Raw genomic sequence first — 20,202 nt, forward strand, 5'->3', positions numbered from 1 at the left:
ACTTTTGCAGTGTTTCACATTAAAGGAAAAATTTTCAAAGATGTGTAAGAGAGATTTTGTGACTGACTTCTATTCAGACCACTGGGACGAGAACAGCTCAATTTCCAAGCACTGATCTAAAATGCATCCTCTCAAATACCATATTTTAAAAAAGATGCCAGACTTTTCAAAAACTAAGAAGCTTCCAAGAACAACAGTATCATTTCTACTGATATATGTCAGTTAATGCTCCTCTCAGGAAAATATTAGGTCTGCAAAAAGCAGAAGAGCTCAAAGACTTTCACAGGAGAAAAATGTGGAGTCCTCCTAGGAGCTGTATCCCTTGAGCTGCAAAGCCAGCACTCTCTAGTGCTGGTCTGTAAGCCAGGCTCTTCTCCACAACATACTGAACAGGACTAAGTGAAAAGTGGTCTTGCAACAAACAGCACTTCTGCCTATCAGTGGTCCCTGGAGGCTTTTACTTCTGGAAGTTAGCAGGAAGTACTAGCTTAGCACATAAAAGACTCAAGAGCATCATGAAGGTAAATGAGGATTAGAGTCACATTATGAGAAAGATGTCAAAGGGCACTTGATGAACACCACAAAGCTTAACATCCAAAGTATTCATTGCAGACATGGAGGGAAACACAATCTTTCTCCAACTGCAAATTTTGCTCATTTGTGCTATGTGCACAATGTGGTTTTTAACAGCTACGAGAGCCATGGTAGTTCATGTAAGTGCATAAGGGAAATCAAAATCTCAGCTGCCTTTTGAAAATGTAATACACTATACTACATATAGATAAACTACTATCTTTTCCCGAATGATTTTTATCACTACTAATGTAATCTCCCAAACTAAATATCAGGAAGTGTAAATAAACTGTTAAAACAGAGTCTGAAGAACTGTTCTTCAGAAGCTGTTCTTTACAGCAGAAGTTTTCTATTCTGCAAGGTATTTTTACAGGTTATCTCTAAGTGACAGAGAAAGATATATGGAATTCCCTCTTTCATATTCTTAATTAAATACATATTTCTTATTTAATGAAAAGATTTTCTAAGATTATTCTTGATTCGTTTGTTCAAATGGCAAAGACTAGAACAACCAAAGCTTGGAAGCCCATTAGAAAATAATAATTCTCAGCAGTTAAAGCAACAAACATGAACTAAATATTAAGATGTTATGTTCTCAAAGTCACAGGAATTAGTTCAAGAGATTCCAACTCTCTAACTTAAAAAAGAAAACCAATCAAATACCACAAAAACCCACCCCAAAACAAAAAAAACAGGAAAACAAACAAGAATGAATAGGAATCTGAGAAGGTACTTACTACAATGTCTTCAGGGAAAGTATCCAGACTGAAGGAGCCATCATCAAACATGACTTCATAGAAAATCTGAGACGTCACTCCTATGACTCTGCAACTATAGTATCGTGTATTTCTATGTTTCGTGATGACTGTCTGCCCAACTGTAATGGCTTTCCCACATACTTTAGCTCTCTTGAAAAAAAAAAAGAATTTAAAAGAAAAAATAAATTTAAAATACCAGCTTATTCATAAAAAATTTATCAGAGTAAAAACAGGGTTGATAACTGCTGAGCACTCAAGATAAAAACTTCTAATTAAATTAATTTAATTCAGTCATGTTAACATAATTTCTTTTACTTACAAAATTTCTCCACTTTGTTGGAAAACAAATGACATCTGAAGAATACTACATCAAAGCATATTTCCACAACTGATGCCTTAAAACTGTTCTGCATTCCATCAATAGTATATAATTAGAAAAAAATTGCTAGTTTTGTTTGCAGGATAATTTGTAGAGTTTTTCTGAAGACATAAGGTGTGATGAACCAAGAGTATGGTTGTGATTTTTTTAAAATGATGAGATTTTGAAGTACTGGATTCCTGTTTGATTCCACATAATAGAATGAAATTTTGCCCAGTGAGATGCAATAACTAAATGCATATCCAGCTCTTGCCAGAGCTGTCTACAGCAGTGTATATGAGGAACTTCTTAATCCACATTGTGCCGAGCTTTTGCTGTAAAGCTTCAAACAGCACTGATCATTCTTCATCAGTTATTTGCATAGTATATCTTTTTTTTTTCATTTTTCACTTACAATTCCCCAGTGCTAATTATATAAGTCAGAAGAGTAGCAGGGTTTTTAAACAATGCAAACATTCTACATCAATAACTAATTGATGGATGCTATAACTATAAAAACAATGGAACTTTGTAGGAAGGCAATCACTTAGAAGCTCACACATACAGTCAACTGTTACATCTCAGCTCCCAACTACTGTATCCCTATGAACCTTCCACTTTAAAAGCAACCTTCTTTACCAGGAAATATAAAATCAGTATCTTCTCATCCAAGTCACACAGAAGGCACTTCTTTCTTATAAGCTTAACTACTCAGTATCTCACAAAGGTCCACTGTTTTTACGCAAAGGGGAGCTACTGTGAGTTTGGCTACACCTAAAGAGTTGAAGATTTCTAATTATGTAAGATGCATGTACACTGGAATACCTATATTTTATTAGAAATATTTATATAAACTGTAAAAGAATACTTTTATACACAGTCCACACTAAAGTAATCATCAAATTTCCTAGCACTGCTTTTGAAACCTTCAAAGGCAGTAAATTTTGCAGTCAATACAATAGTCTTAAAACTGTCTTATTAAAATCTGGAAAATCTACAGCTGTAGGATTTTTATTAGTAGAATTGAAGAGAATAAAGAACAGCATTGCTGTATTCATATTTCTAGAGTCCCATACTGTTGCTATTAGATTTGTAGAGTCCTATACTTTCACTCGGTGTTTTCTTATGGCTGCAGATCGTCACAGCACAGACTCCTTCTGCACATGACTCCTTCTGCACATGACTCCTTCTTAGTCAGGACTCCTCCAAGGCTCTCCCTAACTGGCCAACCCACCTCCTTTTATCCCAGTTGTCTTCACAAGCCACAGCTGCAGCCCAATGAAGGACATCACAGCTGCAGCGCATCAAGAACAACTGGGATCTACCGAGGCAAGGCCTATATACAGATATTCAAGTACAATACTGATATTTTACTAGGACTCAAAGGCCACCTCTACTATACAGCATCAGTTCTTTTAGTGAGATTTCGAGTATTAGCAGTAAAGTGAATGCTTTGGAGTAAGAGGAAAAACCCACCCTAAACTCAAAGACTTCTGTTTTTGCGCTGACTTCTTGTCACTATTGGGCTTCCTTCTTTGATCTATTTATGGGATTCATAATTTTTAAACCTCTCTGCTCCTGAAAACTAAGGGCATAGCAAGTACAAGTATTCTGTGCCATTTCTGTAAGCTGAACATCATTACAAAGACAAGTACACCTCAGGAGCAGAATAAGAAATGATCTAACTGGGACATTAGGAACAGGATTAGGAGTTTTAAATGGAATTGATTTAGAAATACTGATGAACAAGCTGGCCACTGCAGCAGATGGCTTAGCAAAATTCAAACAGCCTTTACAGTCAAATCTATTGGCAACAGGAACTAGCCAGTGGCAGCTTTCAAAAGTACTGCCAAAGTGGGAAAAGGCTGGGGACCAAGACCACAAGTTAGTAGAAGCACTTAGTACAGTTCAAGATAATGTATCTTTAGCTTTCAGTTGTATACAAGCACAGTTATGGATGCAGGATGCAGGCAACAGCAGCTCTGATCATACAGGAAGGGGGTGATACTATTAATGTTCAAGATGTGTGTCTTGACACTGAACAGAGTATTTGCCACTTCAAGATTCATCCAGCCACTGATCAGAAAACTGTGCTCGTATATACTGGTAAAGGATGTGTGTGCTTGAGAGCTGCTTGTGCTATTGTAAAAATTGGTAACAATGATGTTATTTTGCCTAGTAGAAATCACTGTAATTTTTGTATTTGTAATTTTGTTAAGATTATCGGGTGTGATTTTTTGTACTCAGCCCCAGTGACATCCCAACAACTGATCAAAACCAATTACACGATGTATCACAGACTATCATCTACTTCTATTGAAATGGACCTCACACTGGTAAAACAACTGCCTATTAGAGATCATGAAGAAAATCCAAAAAAAAAAAACCCCTTAATTACTATCCAACCTGATACATAAGAAATAACCAGAATTCTGCAAAAAAATAAAACAAAATGCAGATTATCACTGGTGGGATATAATCTCTGGGTGGTCACCAACTGCAAATGGGATCTTTAATAAATTGTGTCACCCCATTGCAGTTTTGTTAATATTAGCTGGAGTAAGTTTAGGGTTATCTATATAGTATATATATACACATATATGTGTATATACACACAAACACACTATTCCATCTGTGCGTCAGGGCTCTGTCTGTCACAGACATTTGTAGGATTTAGTTGAGGTCACCTTAGATAGTAAAACTCGATGTTCCTACAGCATTTCCAAGTGCACCTAGAAATAATGTTCTCAACATACCCACAAATTACTTAACCATTGTATGTATAATAAAATTATTTCTTCCTCAATTTAACTGTCTATAGATAGACTAAGTATAAAAATTAACAACATAAATAGCAATTGACTGATATTATCATAGAAGCAATAAAATATCCATAAGCATGTTTTATTCAATATTGAAACATATGTAAACATACATGTTCATTTATCTTTCAATTTTTTATTTTATTATATTTGGCTTTTGGTGGGGGCAGAGGTGGGTCAGATGTAAATGAGAGACTATTAATTTATTTATTTCTATGAGATAAAAGAAAAAGTATTCTACTACAGAAACCTAAAGAGATATTGCTCTATTAAAAGGTTTAAATCTTCTCCAAAAGAAGATGTAACTCTTCAGAGAATATGGAGGGCAAATTACAATATTTTAAGAGACAACGCAGATTGATTTAATGATAAAATTTTCAGAGAAGGAATGCCATTTCTCATTAGAAAAATAATAAAACCCAAAAATGCATTCTAGCTCAAGGAGATTATTTTTTAGTATGTTATCTTCATAGGATTCTTAATTTATTTCCCAGAAAAACATATTCACAAGTACAATCTGTAATTGATTGCATGTCCCAGAAAACATTTCCTGACAGAAAACCTTAACAATTTATGGACATTAAGAATGCAATTTTTTGATCAGAAAGGACAGCTGTTATATAAGGGAGTCTATCAGATTAAAGAAACAGCTGTGGTAGTTATCAGATTATTGAGAAAGCTGTAGTTTAAAAGCATGATTTTCTTTAATGGTACCAAAGCCAAGAATAAACTAAGGTAGTGGCAGAAATACAAAAAACAACCAGATACAAAGAAAGATAATCTCCTCTTCTGTGTGCAGACTTCAAAATTTAAAAGGGAAAATTTCTTTCTCCTTCATTTTCTATATGGCAGAGAACAAAAGCCTTAAATACATAAATTATGTCAATGTGAATTCATAATAACATCATGAAGTAGATATCTGATGTACATCTAAATACCTAGAAACTTTCTCAGGCTACAGTTTTTAATGGAGGATCCTAGAAGATCTGAGACTTATTCCATATCAGAACCTAAATCTCATGTCTCGTTTACTCCTTGGAATTCCAATTTCAGCATAGAAATTATTCATGACATTTCAAAAATAATCCAGCCCATGATTTTTGAATAACATGTCCTTTTGAAGGCATGGCTTAGTCTTTCTGAGATGTTTAGGGGCTGACAGTAGTTAGCAGACAGTGACAAAACAATGACACTCCATCACTAAGGTATTCAACAGAAAAAGGATCTACAGCTTCCACTGGACAGCATCCCTTCATTCCCTATTTGCTACAGAGGTTAACAACGGGCAGACAATAGTAGAAGATAATTTTAAGTAGCTCCAAAACCAGCAACTGCAGGTATTTGCAGCTCCTGTCTTTGCCTCTTCTAAAGATCATTATTCTTGAAAATGTTACTGGGGTTGTCTAGATAGCCCCTTTTGTTCACAATTTCCAAAGGAAATAGCTGGAAGTATAGGTGTGTCTCCAGCTGACTTCCTCTGATCTGCAGGGCTTATATGGATCTTTTGGGGTTGGGTTTATTTTTTTTTTCAGTTAGAACAGTTCCATTCAACTCCTTTTTCTCACACTCTTGTGTATGAATGAGTTCTTTTAATCAAAACAAATCCATCTGCGGCACCTATTCTCAACTGTACTTCCACATGTTCTTGCAGTTTTGATGACAGAAATGTGTGAGGGATATGCTTCTTGCTCAGAAACAAGCACAGTCAAGAAGAAAAAAAGGAAAAAAAATCCAAACCACAACCTGAAAGTACCAAATCACAGAGCCCTCCTTGCATATTGATAGTCCAATTTACACAAAAAATAACATAGGCAATGACAGCAAACACCCAAAACACTTCATATAGAAAAAACTGTTCTGCTAGCAAATTTTTGTGTTATTTCTAAAGCTATACCTTCAGCAAATATAAGAGGTAGGCTTAGTTTTGAGTCTATGAACATGGAAAAATACTTTTGAACATACAAACATTTTAAAACTCCAGTTCTTATTTACACCATTTGGTAGCATCAGATTTATTCAAGGATTATTGTTTTCCCTTTTGATTTTCTCTTTGAGGATTTTTCTTCAGAAGACCCCACCAGTGTTTTCAATGACTGACAACAAAAAGGCACTCTAAAATACTGAAGACAATACAAAACCTGATCCACAGTGAAAAAGGCTTATGAATGTATGTTGAAAAATTGTGCTTGAGTTCACAGGCATAAATAAGTTGGATGCATACTCTACATCCTCACTACAATAATCCTTTGCTTGGGGTGAAGAGATCTGCTAATAATAGTAATAATAAACATTTATCTGTTTAGGTAGGCCTTTTTTGTTGAAAACCCTCATTCATTCACATATTAAAATACCACTATAGGTATATGCCACAATTTTTCCTAGTGCCCAAAAGTCATACTTTGATTGTTGAGTTTTTGGTTTTTTTTTTTTTTTTTTTTTTTAAAGCTTGAAGAAAGCAGCAAACACCAAGTTAGTACAAAGGTAGTCACTGAGCATTTAGATACAATATTTAGAGTCTATATTAATAAAAAATCAGACTTTTTTTTTTCTTGAAATAGGAGAAATAATAGTGTCCTTGCTTTAGGAACAATGCTTTCTGCTAAATACCAGAAGAGATTTTTTTTTTCCTACTGACAAGATAATCTATTTGACTCCTGCAAAAATTTGCTAAGTGAGTATAATATTTCAGTCTGCATGACTTCCTGTTCTGCTTCTAAGCCAGGAAACTGAAACAACAGGCAAAAAAGAAGTTGATTAGAAGTAAGATACATTGCTATGCCTAATGGTGAAGAGCAATGCTATTTCTGCATGAAGGAACAGCTAAAAGCTAAGAAAAGCATACCAAGAGAACCAATGGTGAGAAAACTTCTGAAGGCTTAAAGATGCGATTAGATTAATTATCCAAAAGACAGAGTATAAACACAAGCATTTAAAAACATACGGCAATCTCGTTTGTCTGAGGAGTAAGATAAGAATTTTACAGAAAAACATTCTTTAACGAAGTATCTGCTCTTTCCAAATTTTGGCCCAATTGAAAACACAAAAGCATAACTTCTATTTCTCTTCTGTGAACCTGACTTTTAGCTGAGCCAGTGGGGGAAAAAAAGGGTAATAACAGTGAATCTTTTCAAAAAAGTTAGGGCTGAGTTTCATGAAAAAATGTAATAGTCTCATTCCAAAACACTTTCTATGTCCTCCACACAATCCCTTAAGCAATAGCCACACAAAATCCTGTTTTTTTCCATAGTTGATGGGATTTCTTTTCTTCTAAACTACCTAATATAGGTCAAGAAAATCACTAAGAAAACATGGAATTTACAGGACTGATGCAAATCTCACTACCTAGATTATAAAGACTTGTGTCAAAAAGATACTAGAAAACATTTGGGAAATGTTGGCACTATTTTTATTGGCCATGAATTTAATCTAGTAATTTTCAACCTTCTTTTTTTCCCCCCAAAAACCCCAAGTACAGAATCTTAAATTGCCTGTACAGATAGAAGTTTAAGTTTGTTTGTTTTTCAAACCAAACTAATTTTCTTGGGAAATGTTTGCAAGAAATTACAACCACATTAAGTGTGCTGGTTTAATGTGTTCATTTTGGAAAACAAAAGTATTATAAAAAATAACAATTCTATGGAAATTTTAAACAGGGATGAACAATATGTCTCCCTTTAAAAAATGTCACCTGCAACTTGAATACTCGGGACTGGTTACTCCAGTTGGGAGGCATTATAATTTAGTACACTTGGAAGAAATCCTACCCTTCAGTAGTCTTATTAAGTCTTGTCATTAAGACCAGTGATTCACTGACAAGTTCTTGAGAGATCAACATCCATGATACAGACATTACCTGGGTTTATGCCTTTCATTTCTAATGCATAAAGGAGAAAAAAAATTGCAACTTGACTATAACTTGACTAACTTTCCAAGATTTTTCCTTAGTAAGCCTATGTTAAATCCTTCTGGTTTGCTAGGAAGCAAAATACAGCTTTAAAAGCCCAAGATGAATAGTGTAAGTTCTCTCTTAACTGAGATCCTAACCATTTATTCAAGTAAAAGACACTAAACTAATTCTTGATTGTGTCTCATCTAAAATTAAAGGCTCTTCCTCAGCACATAATAGAAATAAAAAGGCAGTCGTAACATGAATTTTCATGGCATGCCAGTGTTACTTTGCCAGATGACAGAATAATTATAATTGAATATTTTTCAAGAGACTCTTTGGCTGCAGAACAAAGATTTTATATATACACCACATCCATTATCTCACAGGATCTGTGAGTATTTGTAAGATATTGTGATCTGGGTATTTATAATACACTTCAGGTTAACAAAACAGAGAACTCAGAGATTTGTTCTGGCTGTCAAAACAATATACTCAACAAGGACTTTAAATTAAAAAACATGTTAGGCATATCAGGTATAACTTCTCCCAGGTAACAGCATAACGAAAATCCTTCAAGCTGTAAAAGACTGCTATGCATGAAAGTATGACAGATAGAATTATGATAATACTTAGTGTGGATTCTCTCCTTCATTTTCTCTGGAAACGTACTTTAATTCAGCAATTCCATTTTTTAACAAATAAGAAACTGTATTTCTTACCACATTTTGGCTGATCTTGTGCCTGAAACATGTGATGTAGACAACATATGGCCAGTCATCAGGTTCCATCAGCACTCCTGCAGCATGGGCACAGGTAACATGGAAGGATGCTGGGCAGCGTCCATATGAACACTGAATGCAGGCACCAGAGATTTTCTTAACTCTGTGCCTGCAGAAGATACATTTCTGTAGGAGCAAAATAAACAGAATATTTTCTGTATTACTCCAACTTCAATGACTCCTGCAAGTAACTCAAAGACCAAAAAATTATTTGTGATCAAATGAATACATTTTTTATCTTGCAATATATACAGTGAAAGGAACAGCAGTTACTAATTACAAGGCAACTTAGTAATATAATTAATACATAGCATTTTTGCCTTTTTATCTAAATGTGTTCCGATGCTACAGCAAGAAAACACAGAGCTAGATAGACAGATAGATGTTTAAAAGTTTAATTTTAAATTCCATACTCTGAAAATTAACCTATTCCTCCTAAAATTCATAAATCCAAAACCCTTTACATTATTTGACTAAAAACAACAACAAGACTCAAAAATAAAGACAATAGGTGCAACTGAAATGTCAGGCTAAACAGGACTTCCACATATCATTTGACTTAGCTCCCTACTATGAAGCTAGACTAAATATATATGTCTTTGTAAAATGCCTAATCTAACACATTCAGGAAACAGTTTCTACAACATCCTCAGATAGCCTGTAACAGAGGATAAATCACCTCTAAGTTAGAGACATTTTATTTCAAGCCTTTCCATAATTATACAGCTGAAGGCTGCTCCTAAGACCATTTTTATTTTTTATCCTGGTTTTCATTGGTTGAGTATTTAACATAATGTCAATACAGTAGGCTGTATTTCCTCATGCCATATATTCAAACATCATGTCAACAGCCTTACTGGTACCAAGACACACTGGGGTTTTTTTCCCTTTTGCCAAAAAGAAGACCACATCAAAACAATGTCACTCTTTTGTAAGTGGCACAGGTAATGAGCCAACAGGAAAAGAAGACAAAGGGATATAAGCTACATAAACTAAGTCTGACTAGTACGTTCTAATATACTAAAAAAGGCAGTACAAGACGAACTGTACCTTGCCACTATGAGGCATTAGCAAGCATACTAGACAGAATATTACACCAGTAACTTCTATGGACAACTGTTTTATATCACATATGAGAATTATCCTCTGATATCTCTCATCGTGGCTAACAAAAATACAAATGCTATTGATGTTCATGAAATTATCTCAGCTATTATAAACACATTTTATGCAATGACACAAAACAATAAATTCAATAAAACATAGTCAGAATATTGCTTAATTCCATTTCTTCTAAATTTGCTGCCCACCAAATTGCTAAACACACTCATCTGCTTATGCTGAGAACATAAGTAAAAATAATTTTGGGGTGGTTTTGCTGCATGATTAGTAATTCAAAGTGTTTACTGTTAACTCACATCTAATTCTTATTCAGAGGTAACCAAAGAACTTTATTCTCCATTGTTTCTTGATTTTCATATTCTGCTTAAAACCATAAGAAATTTTATTGTATAATTCAGCACTTAAATAGTTTCAATGGCTTCTGGTATGCAATTTGTGACAGAAATAATACTTTTGGTAAGGGCTAGCCCTGTCAAGCTCACTGGTTCTAGTTCCTGTATTACTCTGAATGTGAACTCTTCAAGTTCTGCCCTCATGTTCACCCTTTGAAAGTGAACTTTGAAAATTGCAAGGCTAAGATAGGGGTGAACTCAGTAGCCCAGATGAGGTGCATGTATACCAATGCACGCAGTTTGGGCAATAAACAAGAAGAGCTGGAGGCCATGGTGCAACTGCAGAGCTGTGATGTAGTTGCCATCACAGAAACGTGGTGGGATGACTCACATAACTGGAGTACTGCACTGGATGGATACAAGCTCTTCAGAAGAGATAGGAAAGGAAGAAGAGGAGGTGGGGTGGCCCTTTACATTAAGCAAACTTTTGATGCCATCGAAATTGAAACTAAGGAAGATGGAGTTGAATGTCTATGGGTAAGAATAAAGGGGAAGGCCAACAAGGCTGACACCATACTGGGAGTCTGTTATCGTCCACCCGACCAGGAAGAAGAGGTAGATCACTTATTTTATAAGCAGTTAGGCAATGTCTCAAGATCATCAGCCCTTGTTCTTGTGGGTGACTTCAACCTACCAGATATCTGCTGGGAACTTAATACAGCAGTAAAGAGGCAGTCCAGGAAATTCTTAGAATGTATGGAGGACAACTTTTTGTTGCAGCTGGTGGATGAACCCACCAGGGGAGGGACTATGTTAGATCTGCTGTTTGCAAACAGAGATGGGCTGGTGGGAGATGTGGTGGTTGGAGGTCGTTTGGGGCAGAGTGATCATGAAATAATAGAGTTCTCAATATTTGGTGAAGTCAGGAAGAGCACCAGTAAAACTCTTGCATTGGACTTCTGGAGGGCAGACTTTGGCCTGTTTAGGAGACTTATTCAGAGCGTCCCTTGGGAAGCAGCCCTTAAAAACAAAGGAGTTCAGGAAGGGTGGGCATACCTCAAAACAGAGATCTTGAGGGCACAGGAACAGACCATCCCTGTGTCCCGAAAGATCGGTCAATGGGGTAAACGTCCAGCCTGGCTGGGAAAGGAGGTCTTGGAGGAACTTAAGAATAAAAAGAGGATGTATCAGAGTTGGAAGAAGGGTCAAGTCTCTAAGGAAATATTCCAGAAGGCTGCTAGAGCATGCAGAAAAAAAATTAGGGAGGCCAAAGCTCAGTTCGAACTCAGAATGGTGACTACTGTTAAGGATAATAAAAAATGTTTTTATAAATATATTAATGGTAGGAAGAAAGGTAAGACCAGCCTTTGTTCTTTATTGGACAAAGGTGGGAAGTTAGTATTTGCAGATGAGGAGAAGGCAGAAGTGTTTAATGCCTATTTTGCCTCAGTTTTTAATGGGAAGATGACTTGCCCTCAAGACACCTGCCCACCTGGGCTGGTTGATGGTGACAGGGAGCAGAATGGTCCCCCCATTATCCAAGAGGAGGCAGTCATAGAACTACTGAAATGCTTGGATACTCATAAATCTATGGGACCAGATGGGATCCACCCCAGGGTAATGAGAGAGCTGGCAAACGAGCTTGCAAAGCCACTCTCCATCATTTACCAACAGTCATGGCTCACTGGTGAGGTTCCGGATGACTGGAAGCTGCTGGCCAATGTGATACCCATTCACAAAAAAGGTGCAAAGGAGGATCCTGGCAATTATAGACCAGTCAGCCTGACCTCTGTACCTGGCAAAATAATGGAACAGTTTATATTATGCGCCATCATGCAAAATTTGCAGGATGGCCAGGGTATCAGACCCAGCCAGCGTGGATTTAGGAGGGGTAGGTCATGTTTGACCAACCTGGTCACCTTTTATGACCAGGTAACCCACCTAGTGGATGCAGGGAAGGCTGTAGATGTTGTTTACTTGGATTTCAGCAAGGCCTTTGACACTGTCTCCCATAGCTTACTCCTAGACAAACTGGCAGCCCACGGCTTGGACAGGAGCACTCTGTGCTGGGTTCAGAACTGGCTGCGTGGCTGGGCCCAGAGAGTGGTGGTGAATGGTGCTGCATCCAGCTGGCAACCAGTCACCAGTGGTGTCCTCAGGGGTCTGTGCTGGGGCCAGTTCTGTTCAATATTTTTATTGATGACATGGACGAGGGTTTAGAGTCCTTTATTAACAAATTTGCTGATGACACTAAATTGGGAACGTGTGTAGATCTGTTAGAGGGACGTAGGGCTCTGCAGAGAGATTTGGAAAGGTTGGATGGATGGGCAGAATCAAACGGGATGAACTTCAATAAGTCCAAGTGCCGAGTATTGCACTTCGGCCACAATAACCCCCTGCACCGATACAAGCTAGGAACGGTGTGGCTGGACAGTGCTCAGGTGGAAAGGGACCTGGGGGTGCTGGTTGACAGTCGGCTGAACATGAGCCAGGAGTGTGCCCAGGTGGCCAAGAAGGCCAATGGCATCCTGGCCAGTATCAGGAACGGTGTGGCCAGCAGGAGCAGGGAGTCATTCTTCCCCTGTACTCAGCACTGGTGAGGCCTCACCTGGAGTATTGCATCCAGTTCTGGGCCCCTCACTTTAGGAGGGACGTTGAGATGCTTGAGAGTGTCCAAAGGAGAGCAACGAGGCTGGTGAGGGGCTTGGAACACAAGCCATACGAAGAGCGACTGAGGGAGCTGGGGTTGTTCAGCCTGGAGAAAAGGAGACTCAGGGGTGACCTTATCACTCTCTTCAACTTCCTGAAGGGTGGCTGTGGTGAGCTGGGGGTCGGTCTCTTTCTCCGGGCGACAACAGACAGAACAAGAGGACGCAGTCTCAAGCTGCATCAAGGGAGATGTAAGTTAGAATTAAGAAGGAAGTATTTTACAGAAAGAGTGGTCAGATACTGGAATCATCTACCCAGTGAGGTGGTAGAGTCACCATCCCTCGAAGAGTTCAAAAAAAGACTTGATGTGGCACTTGCTGCCATGATCTAGTTGAATTGTTAGAACATGGGTTGGACTTGATGATCTTACAGTCTCTTCCAGCCTTGAATTTCTGTGATTCTGTGAACTGCTTGCATGGCTTTGCACAAGCAGAAATGAAGAGTAGTGCCTCTGAAATTAGGGAAAAATTTTAGCTATCACTCACTAAAAGGACCTGAATTCAGCTCTACTGTAGCACCATTTGGTTTAAAGACTAGTAAGTGGTAAAGACGATTTGCCTTAAAAGAAATATTTCAGAAATTTTGCTCATGGGCTGATATCTTGTTGTGTGTTTGTATTCATGTGCAAATGAGATCATTTTCAGGTAGGTGGAGTAACTGTTTTCCAAGGGAGCTTAGAGATTTCTTTTATATATACGTATTCAGAACCTACTAAGTGGAAATTCCAGATAGAAAATACAACTGAAATCTAGTATGTGTAATACCTAGATACTGAGTTCATATAAATAACAGAGGTCCTCTTAAATGCTTTTTCATACAGATATACAGAAAGTCAACAATCAGATTAATGGAAGAAGAAAGACCAAAGCACTTATGAATATTAAAAAATCCCCAAACAAAGAAAAAACAACCAACCACAACCCCAAACAATCACACAACCAAGCAAAAAAACCCCAAAACCAAGACCGCACACAAAAAAGTTCCACATGTGTTCTGAAATAAACACCCTGAAAATGTAGTTCAAACAAAATGCAGAGAATGAAAAAAAGAAATAAAGTACATCTCAGCTAGTGTTAACCAAAGAAACCGTAACAGTAGAGCAGGAAATGCTGGTCCCCTTAAATTACCGGATGCACGTGCACAAGGGAGCAAACATGTAAACATTAAAATGTGGTTGTAAGTTTCTCCTGTATCTTACTAAAGTGTTATAAAACCTCGGGAAATGCAAAAATCCAAAACTACACTACATGATTAAAGCTTTAGAACAAAGATGAACTTACAACTCCATATACATACAACTGCTCTTCTAAATTAATATTTTAAAGTTTATTACTTTCCAGAAGAAGAAAAGGTGAAAAAATAAGAGCAATATTACACAAGACAGCAAGAAATGCTGAAACGGAAGCTGGAAATGTAGTCAGGAAAACTGACATCTATGCAACAAACTAAATGACATAGCCATAGCCAATCCTCAGAAATTAAGAGTAAAACTTCATCCCTCCCTTAAGAGAATTTAATGAGAACATGTCAAATGAACTGGCATAGTATGAGAAAACATTTCTCACAATGCTTTTCAGAGTTTCAGCTTGAAAGTACTGAAATTAGTTATTAAAATACAAAGTAATTATTAAAAAACAAACTGTCCAATTACTATTGACTATATTCTTATTTCAGTCATGTTGGTGTAATTTTGATGAAGAGTAAAGTTGCTTCAAATTAACTCTTATATAGAAGGAACACTGCTTGGTCATAAGTACTTCAGTGTATGCAGACCAAAGTTTGCATGATGAAAGTGAAAAAAATCCCATTTTAACGTGCAATAAATCTATCTCACTGCCAAATACAAGGAAGGTAATTGTTATATCAGTTAACTCCAAACCCACATTAATCTTTTGTGCTACACTCATACACTCTTCAGATATCAAATGGATTAAATCATGGATATGAACAGGTGGAAAAATGTTACTGTACTTGTAGGAAAATAAAAAAATACCTCCCTGTGCTTAAAGAATACCAGAAGAACTAAGAAAACCATTCTTCTTTCAAGAACGCAGGAAAGTAATCAAGATTTGCAAATAAAGAAATATGTTTCTTATTTTATGTAAGATGCTGTGTTCTTTGTACAAGCATGACATTGAGGGTGACACAGATGTATCTCAGCTTTACAATGACTCTCAAACTGAGCCACAAATTTTTAAAAGTACACATAAAAGTCCAGTGTTCAAGCAAAACTACAGCTTGCATAACTTTATTAAGACAACATGGCCCCCCATCCAGATGTAAGAGAAAAAACCCCTTCATATCTGAAACTATACACTGAATACTCAATCCACATCAATTGATAAATAAAATCAAAACACATAAACCAAAAGTAGAGTAAGCTATAAAAAAATCTGTTTTGCATAGACTTTTTGGAATATCAGTTGAACTACATACCAAATTGTTTATTAGCTATAAGTAGTAAACTGTACAAAAATGTACAAAAAAGAATTAAAACAATCCCACCGGAAGTCACCAAAGGAAAAAGGCATCAGAATCACAAGAGAAGAAAGGGAACTACTGGCTGTGAAGACTGAGGTTTCACTCTCCCCCCAACTCTTCCCTAAATTCTGACTTTCATAAGTTTGTAAAATGAAGGAATCATATAGAATAGAACCAATCCCAAACTATTCCTGCAAATCAAAAGGTCTAAACACTTCTCTCTCAGGGCTAACCTTGTATTTAAGTACGTAAGTTTGCTACTTTTGAAATGAACAAACTTGACATACCATGAACACATTTTCTAAAATACAATAATGCTAATTCAATGCCCAAATGACAGTTTTTCAGTAGCTTGAAACTACAGCTGTTCCTATCAGCTAAAGCAATTCCAGACAGCTAGGAAGAATGTAATTTTGATTTAATGATTGCTAGATATTAGTGCAAAGCAGAGACTGAGGATCAATCTTAATCAGAGATCCAGACGCAAAATGAATTGGAGAATAAATAAAATTGTTTATATAACTGGAGATTTAAGAATATAGGACAGAACAATGTACTGCAATTTTCTAGATTGTGAAATGACCTCTTTTTGCCCCCCAAAAGAAAAATATTCTGCTGCAAATGAATTTCATCATCACGTAATAGCTCTTTAATGTTAATAGTCTGCAAATCTATAAACAGAATGGATTTTAGAGAACAAGCTTGAGGAAACCGGATGTCAGCATTTTGCAGAAGACAGCCCACTGGTAACTTTTATAATAATTTTTATGCATCCTTATTTAAAGATTTAGAAATTGCTTCCTTCAAAAAAAATGGTATTTGCAAATAAAATTCCAGTCCCTAAAAGGATCATGAATTAATCACAGTAGCAGTGTTTTCTGATGGAAGGATTTATGAAAATAAGCACAAGCTGAGGTCGCAGCAAAAAGCCAGGGACGGATTTTAGGAAACAATTTTGAGTACTAATTTCTCCCCAAAATTATCTCTATGTCTTGGCAATCAAAATTACTTACGTGAAGGAGTTCACTGCAGTAAAGCATTAAATGCTACAAAAAGAAGCTATTTCAAGAGAGACTCAAAAAATTACTAGATTTTCAAATACTACTAAAAATCATTCCATAAGAGTTCTGTTGCTGGTGGCACTCTGCAGATGGTTAGTAACTACTAGTCAGTAACTGATTTGTATATTCTCATCCTCTTATATATTTGCTGGCTTTCTGTCTTCTAGATATCATTTGAAATAATAAGACAGAGACACTGCTGAAAAATTAAGAAAATTAGTGAAAAATCACCTCTTTTTTTCTATAATGTCTGCTTTATCATATCTTCATTTTATAATGAGCCTACTTTGCCTCAGAATTTATATTACCAGACAAGCAAAAATTGCTACTATGTATAACCACACCCTAGATATGAGAAGTCAGCCCTTTTGTAAGCAATACTACCCATAGATACGCACAGATTTTTAACAGAGTGAAGATTTTACAGAGAATATTGGCAGAAGGAGGTTCATAAGCTTATCAGCTGTTATAACCTGAGACTTACAATATAAAATGCACAGTGAAACTTATCTTTTTCTTCTCCATTCCAAAGCCAGAACATGGAATAAAAGTGACAAAGATTACAGCAAGGGTTGGTACTGGCACAAAGATTTGTTAACGATGCGTAGCACAGTCAGAAGATGAATATGATGAAGACATTTGACACATTATCTGCAGATCAGTGAGCAAGTGTTGTCTGCATAACTATCTTTTAGAATACAAAGTCAGCACTTAATTTTGGCAGAGAGCATGGTATGTTTCTATGGAAACAAACTCATTACTGTTTTTACATTTTATGTTTCCCTTTATTCCCAATTAATTTAAACCAAGATGAGTGTTGGAGCTATGAAACTGACAGCATCAGAACATGTGAAGAAAGAGTTTGTTAGATAATATATTCTACTTCATTGTTCAGCATGTTCAGTCAATTATATAAAATTAACTAGGAATGTTGTTATAGAAAGTAACAAGAGACTATTTTGCATCCCTCTGATATTTCAAACATAACAACCAGGGGGAAAAGCCCTAGATCTTACTGTTCAGTAAGTCTGCCTATAGTATGGGGCTATGGTAAATTAAAGATGGCAGACATTATCTAGATGTAGGCAAAATTCTTTTAGTTGTAAATTTCAGCAGAGAAGTAAACACAACACTTATGCATCAGCAGCAATTAGAGACAGTAATCCTATTCTCTAGTAACTCCGTGATAATGTTGTTTTGGGTCTACTCTCAATGAATGAACTTATAAGTTGTTTAATTTTGAATTAAACATGAAAAGATATTGAAATCGAGACAGATACACATGATTCAAAATACAATTTTAACAGCTGATAAAAAACTACCAGGACTTCCCAACACATATAAATACAGTATTCATCAATTATTTCAACCAAACCATTAAGGTAATAATAGCTTTTAATTAATAGGAGAGGGAAGATAAAAATCTAGTGCAGAGGTGAGAAAAATCTGGTTTCTTCTGAAGCATGGACTGTGTGATTAAAAGTCATTAAACAGCAGGTTAAAAGAGAAAGAAAAAGAATCAAAGAAAAGAAACCACTTGGTGAAGAAGTACTTTTTTTGAAAATACATGAAAGGGTTTGTGCTTCTGTGATACATTACGCAGTCTCAGTACCTGGTAAAACAAGTGTTGTGAGGCAAAAGGTAAGAAAGAAAAGGCCCAGATAGAGCTTCAGCTGTGATCTCACAATCACCATATCTATGGCTATGTCACATCTTGAGAAATAAACTGCTGTATATTTATTTTCAGTATTCTTGAACTTCTCAAATTCATAACAACATTCCAACACCAAGCACTGCCATTAAGTCCCTACTTTTTTTCAGGATAGAGCAGTACTATTAGCACTCTACACTGTCAGAGATACTCTGAAAGTACTTGAGATGTCTCTAATCCTACCATAGAGATCTACTGATGAAAATACCACATAAACATACCTCTACTATCTCCTCAGTTTTATTTACAAGTACTAAACAGAAAACATTCAATCACCAACACCTTCTTTAAAAAGAAGAATCTCTATATACATACTATATACATAGGGAATATTCTGCTAGCACATATTCACTGCACACAAGAATAAATGCCTCTTTCTTCCAGATTCATATACATCAGGTGACACCGAAAATATAGTCATCCCAACTCATCTTTTATCCACTTCATACACACCCGCTCTCAGAAATAGTAATACGTGACTGTGAGCCCACAGTTTATAAGGAGCCTCTCAAGATTTTGTCTTAATTGTAGTTTTTACGTAGTCATGTATTTTTTACACACATTTTTATTAGAGACAAATCAAACCTTTTTTCCAGGCAATGTTTCTTCCCCTGTAGGTTTGGAATGTTGCAGATCTTGTGGGCTTTTTTCCTCATGATTTTCACCCTTTTATCCTCCAGACTGTACTATAACAAACTCACAGGATTAAAAAGATTTTTTTTTAGAATCACTGTGCCTGTATTCAGGGCACCTTTCAGGCATCCTGAAATGAACAAATGAACAAGAAATGATTGATGCTAGTATTGGAAGGGCAAAATTTCAAGAAGATTAATACAGGAGGTTGGAAAGAATCTCCTTTTCTTTATTCTTCAGGAAGAAAACCTTTTTATTAAAACTTTCTTCCAATTTGCATAGACTAGTTTGAATAGATTCACCATTTACACTAAGGCTAAAATATCTGACAAGCTGTGAAATGCCATTTAGGCTGAAAAGGTGATGAGGCATCATTTCACTGCCTCACTGCTGCAGCCTCCAGGCATCCCCTCTATTATACTTTAACTGCACTTTTTCCAGCTGATTCCCATAGGCATTATTGGAATTTAAGGCAATGGTCAAGTCCAGGTTTTTTTCTGCACTACAGTCATTCAGTCACACACTTCTAAACCCCACTGTGTGGCAGAGAGACAAAACAACTGTGCAAAACAAGGGAAAAACCATTCCAAATAATAATGGAGGTTGGTGGGGAGCTCCAGAGCTCATGTAGAACAACACTGACAAAGCAGACCTAAATCAGGTTGCATAAGGCCCATCCAGCTGACTTCTGCACATCTACAAAGACTAAGTTCCCTGAACCTTGCTGGGCACCTGTTCAAGTGTTCAGCTATCACCTTTCATAGTAAAAAACTCTTTTCACAACGCTGGAATTTACCATGTTCTGATTTGTGTTCTTTGCCTCTCAAGCTACCACCACGCACCTCCAACAAGCATCCCTCTCCCTCTTGCCTGTATCCTCTGACTACCTCAGTATAAGCAGCAGTGAAATCTTTGCAAAAAGGTGTCTCTTTTCCAGGTTGAACACACCCAGTTTCTTCAATCCCTCTGTACAC

The 20,202-nt window shown here is 36.6% G+C and overlaps 1 protein-coding gene across 1 annotated transcript in view; it reads right to left on the reverse strand.

Moving 5' to 3' along the window:
• Window positions 1-20,202, reverse strand: part of KDM4C (lysine demethylase 4C) — a 252,607-nt gene that overhangs the window by 24,349 nt on the left and 208,056 nt on the right. The window contains exons 18-19 of the mRNA XM_059492547.1: window positions 9,120-9,305; window positions 1,311-1,481 (exon numbers count right to left, since the gene is read on the reverse strand). Of these exons, the coding sequence (XP_059348530.1) occupies window positions 1,311-1,481; window positions 9,120-9,305 (357 nt within the window). The remainder of the gene's footprint in view (window positions 1-1,310; window positions 1,482-9,119; window positions 9,306-20,202) is intronic.

The sequence above is a fragment of the Ammospiza nelsoni genome, chromosome Z, assembly GCF_027579445.1.
Source record: "Ammospiza nelsoni isolate bAmmNel1 chromosome Z, bAmmNel1.pri, whole genome shotgun sequence".
In the NCBI taxonomy this organism is placed as follows: Eukaryota; Metazoa; Chordata; class Aves; order Passeriformes; family Passerellidae; genus Ammospiza; species Ammospiza nelsoni.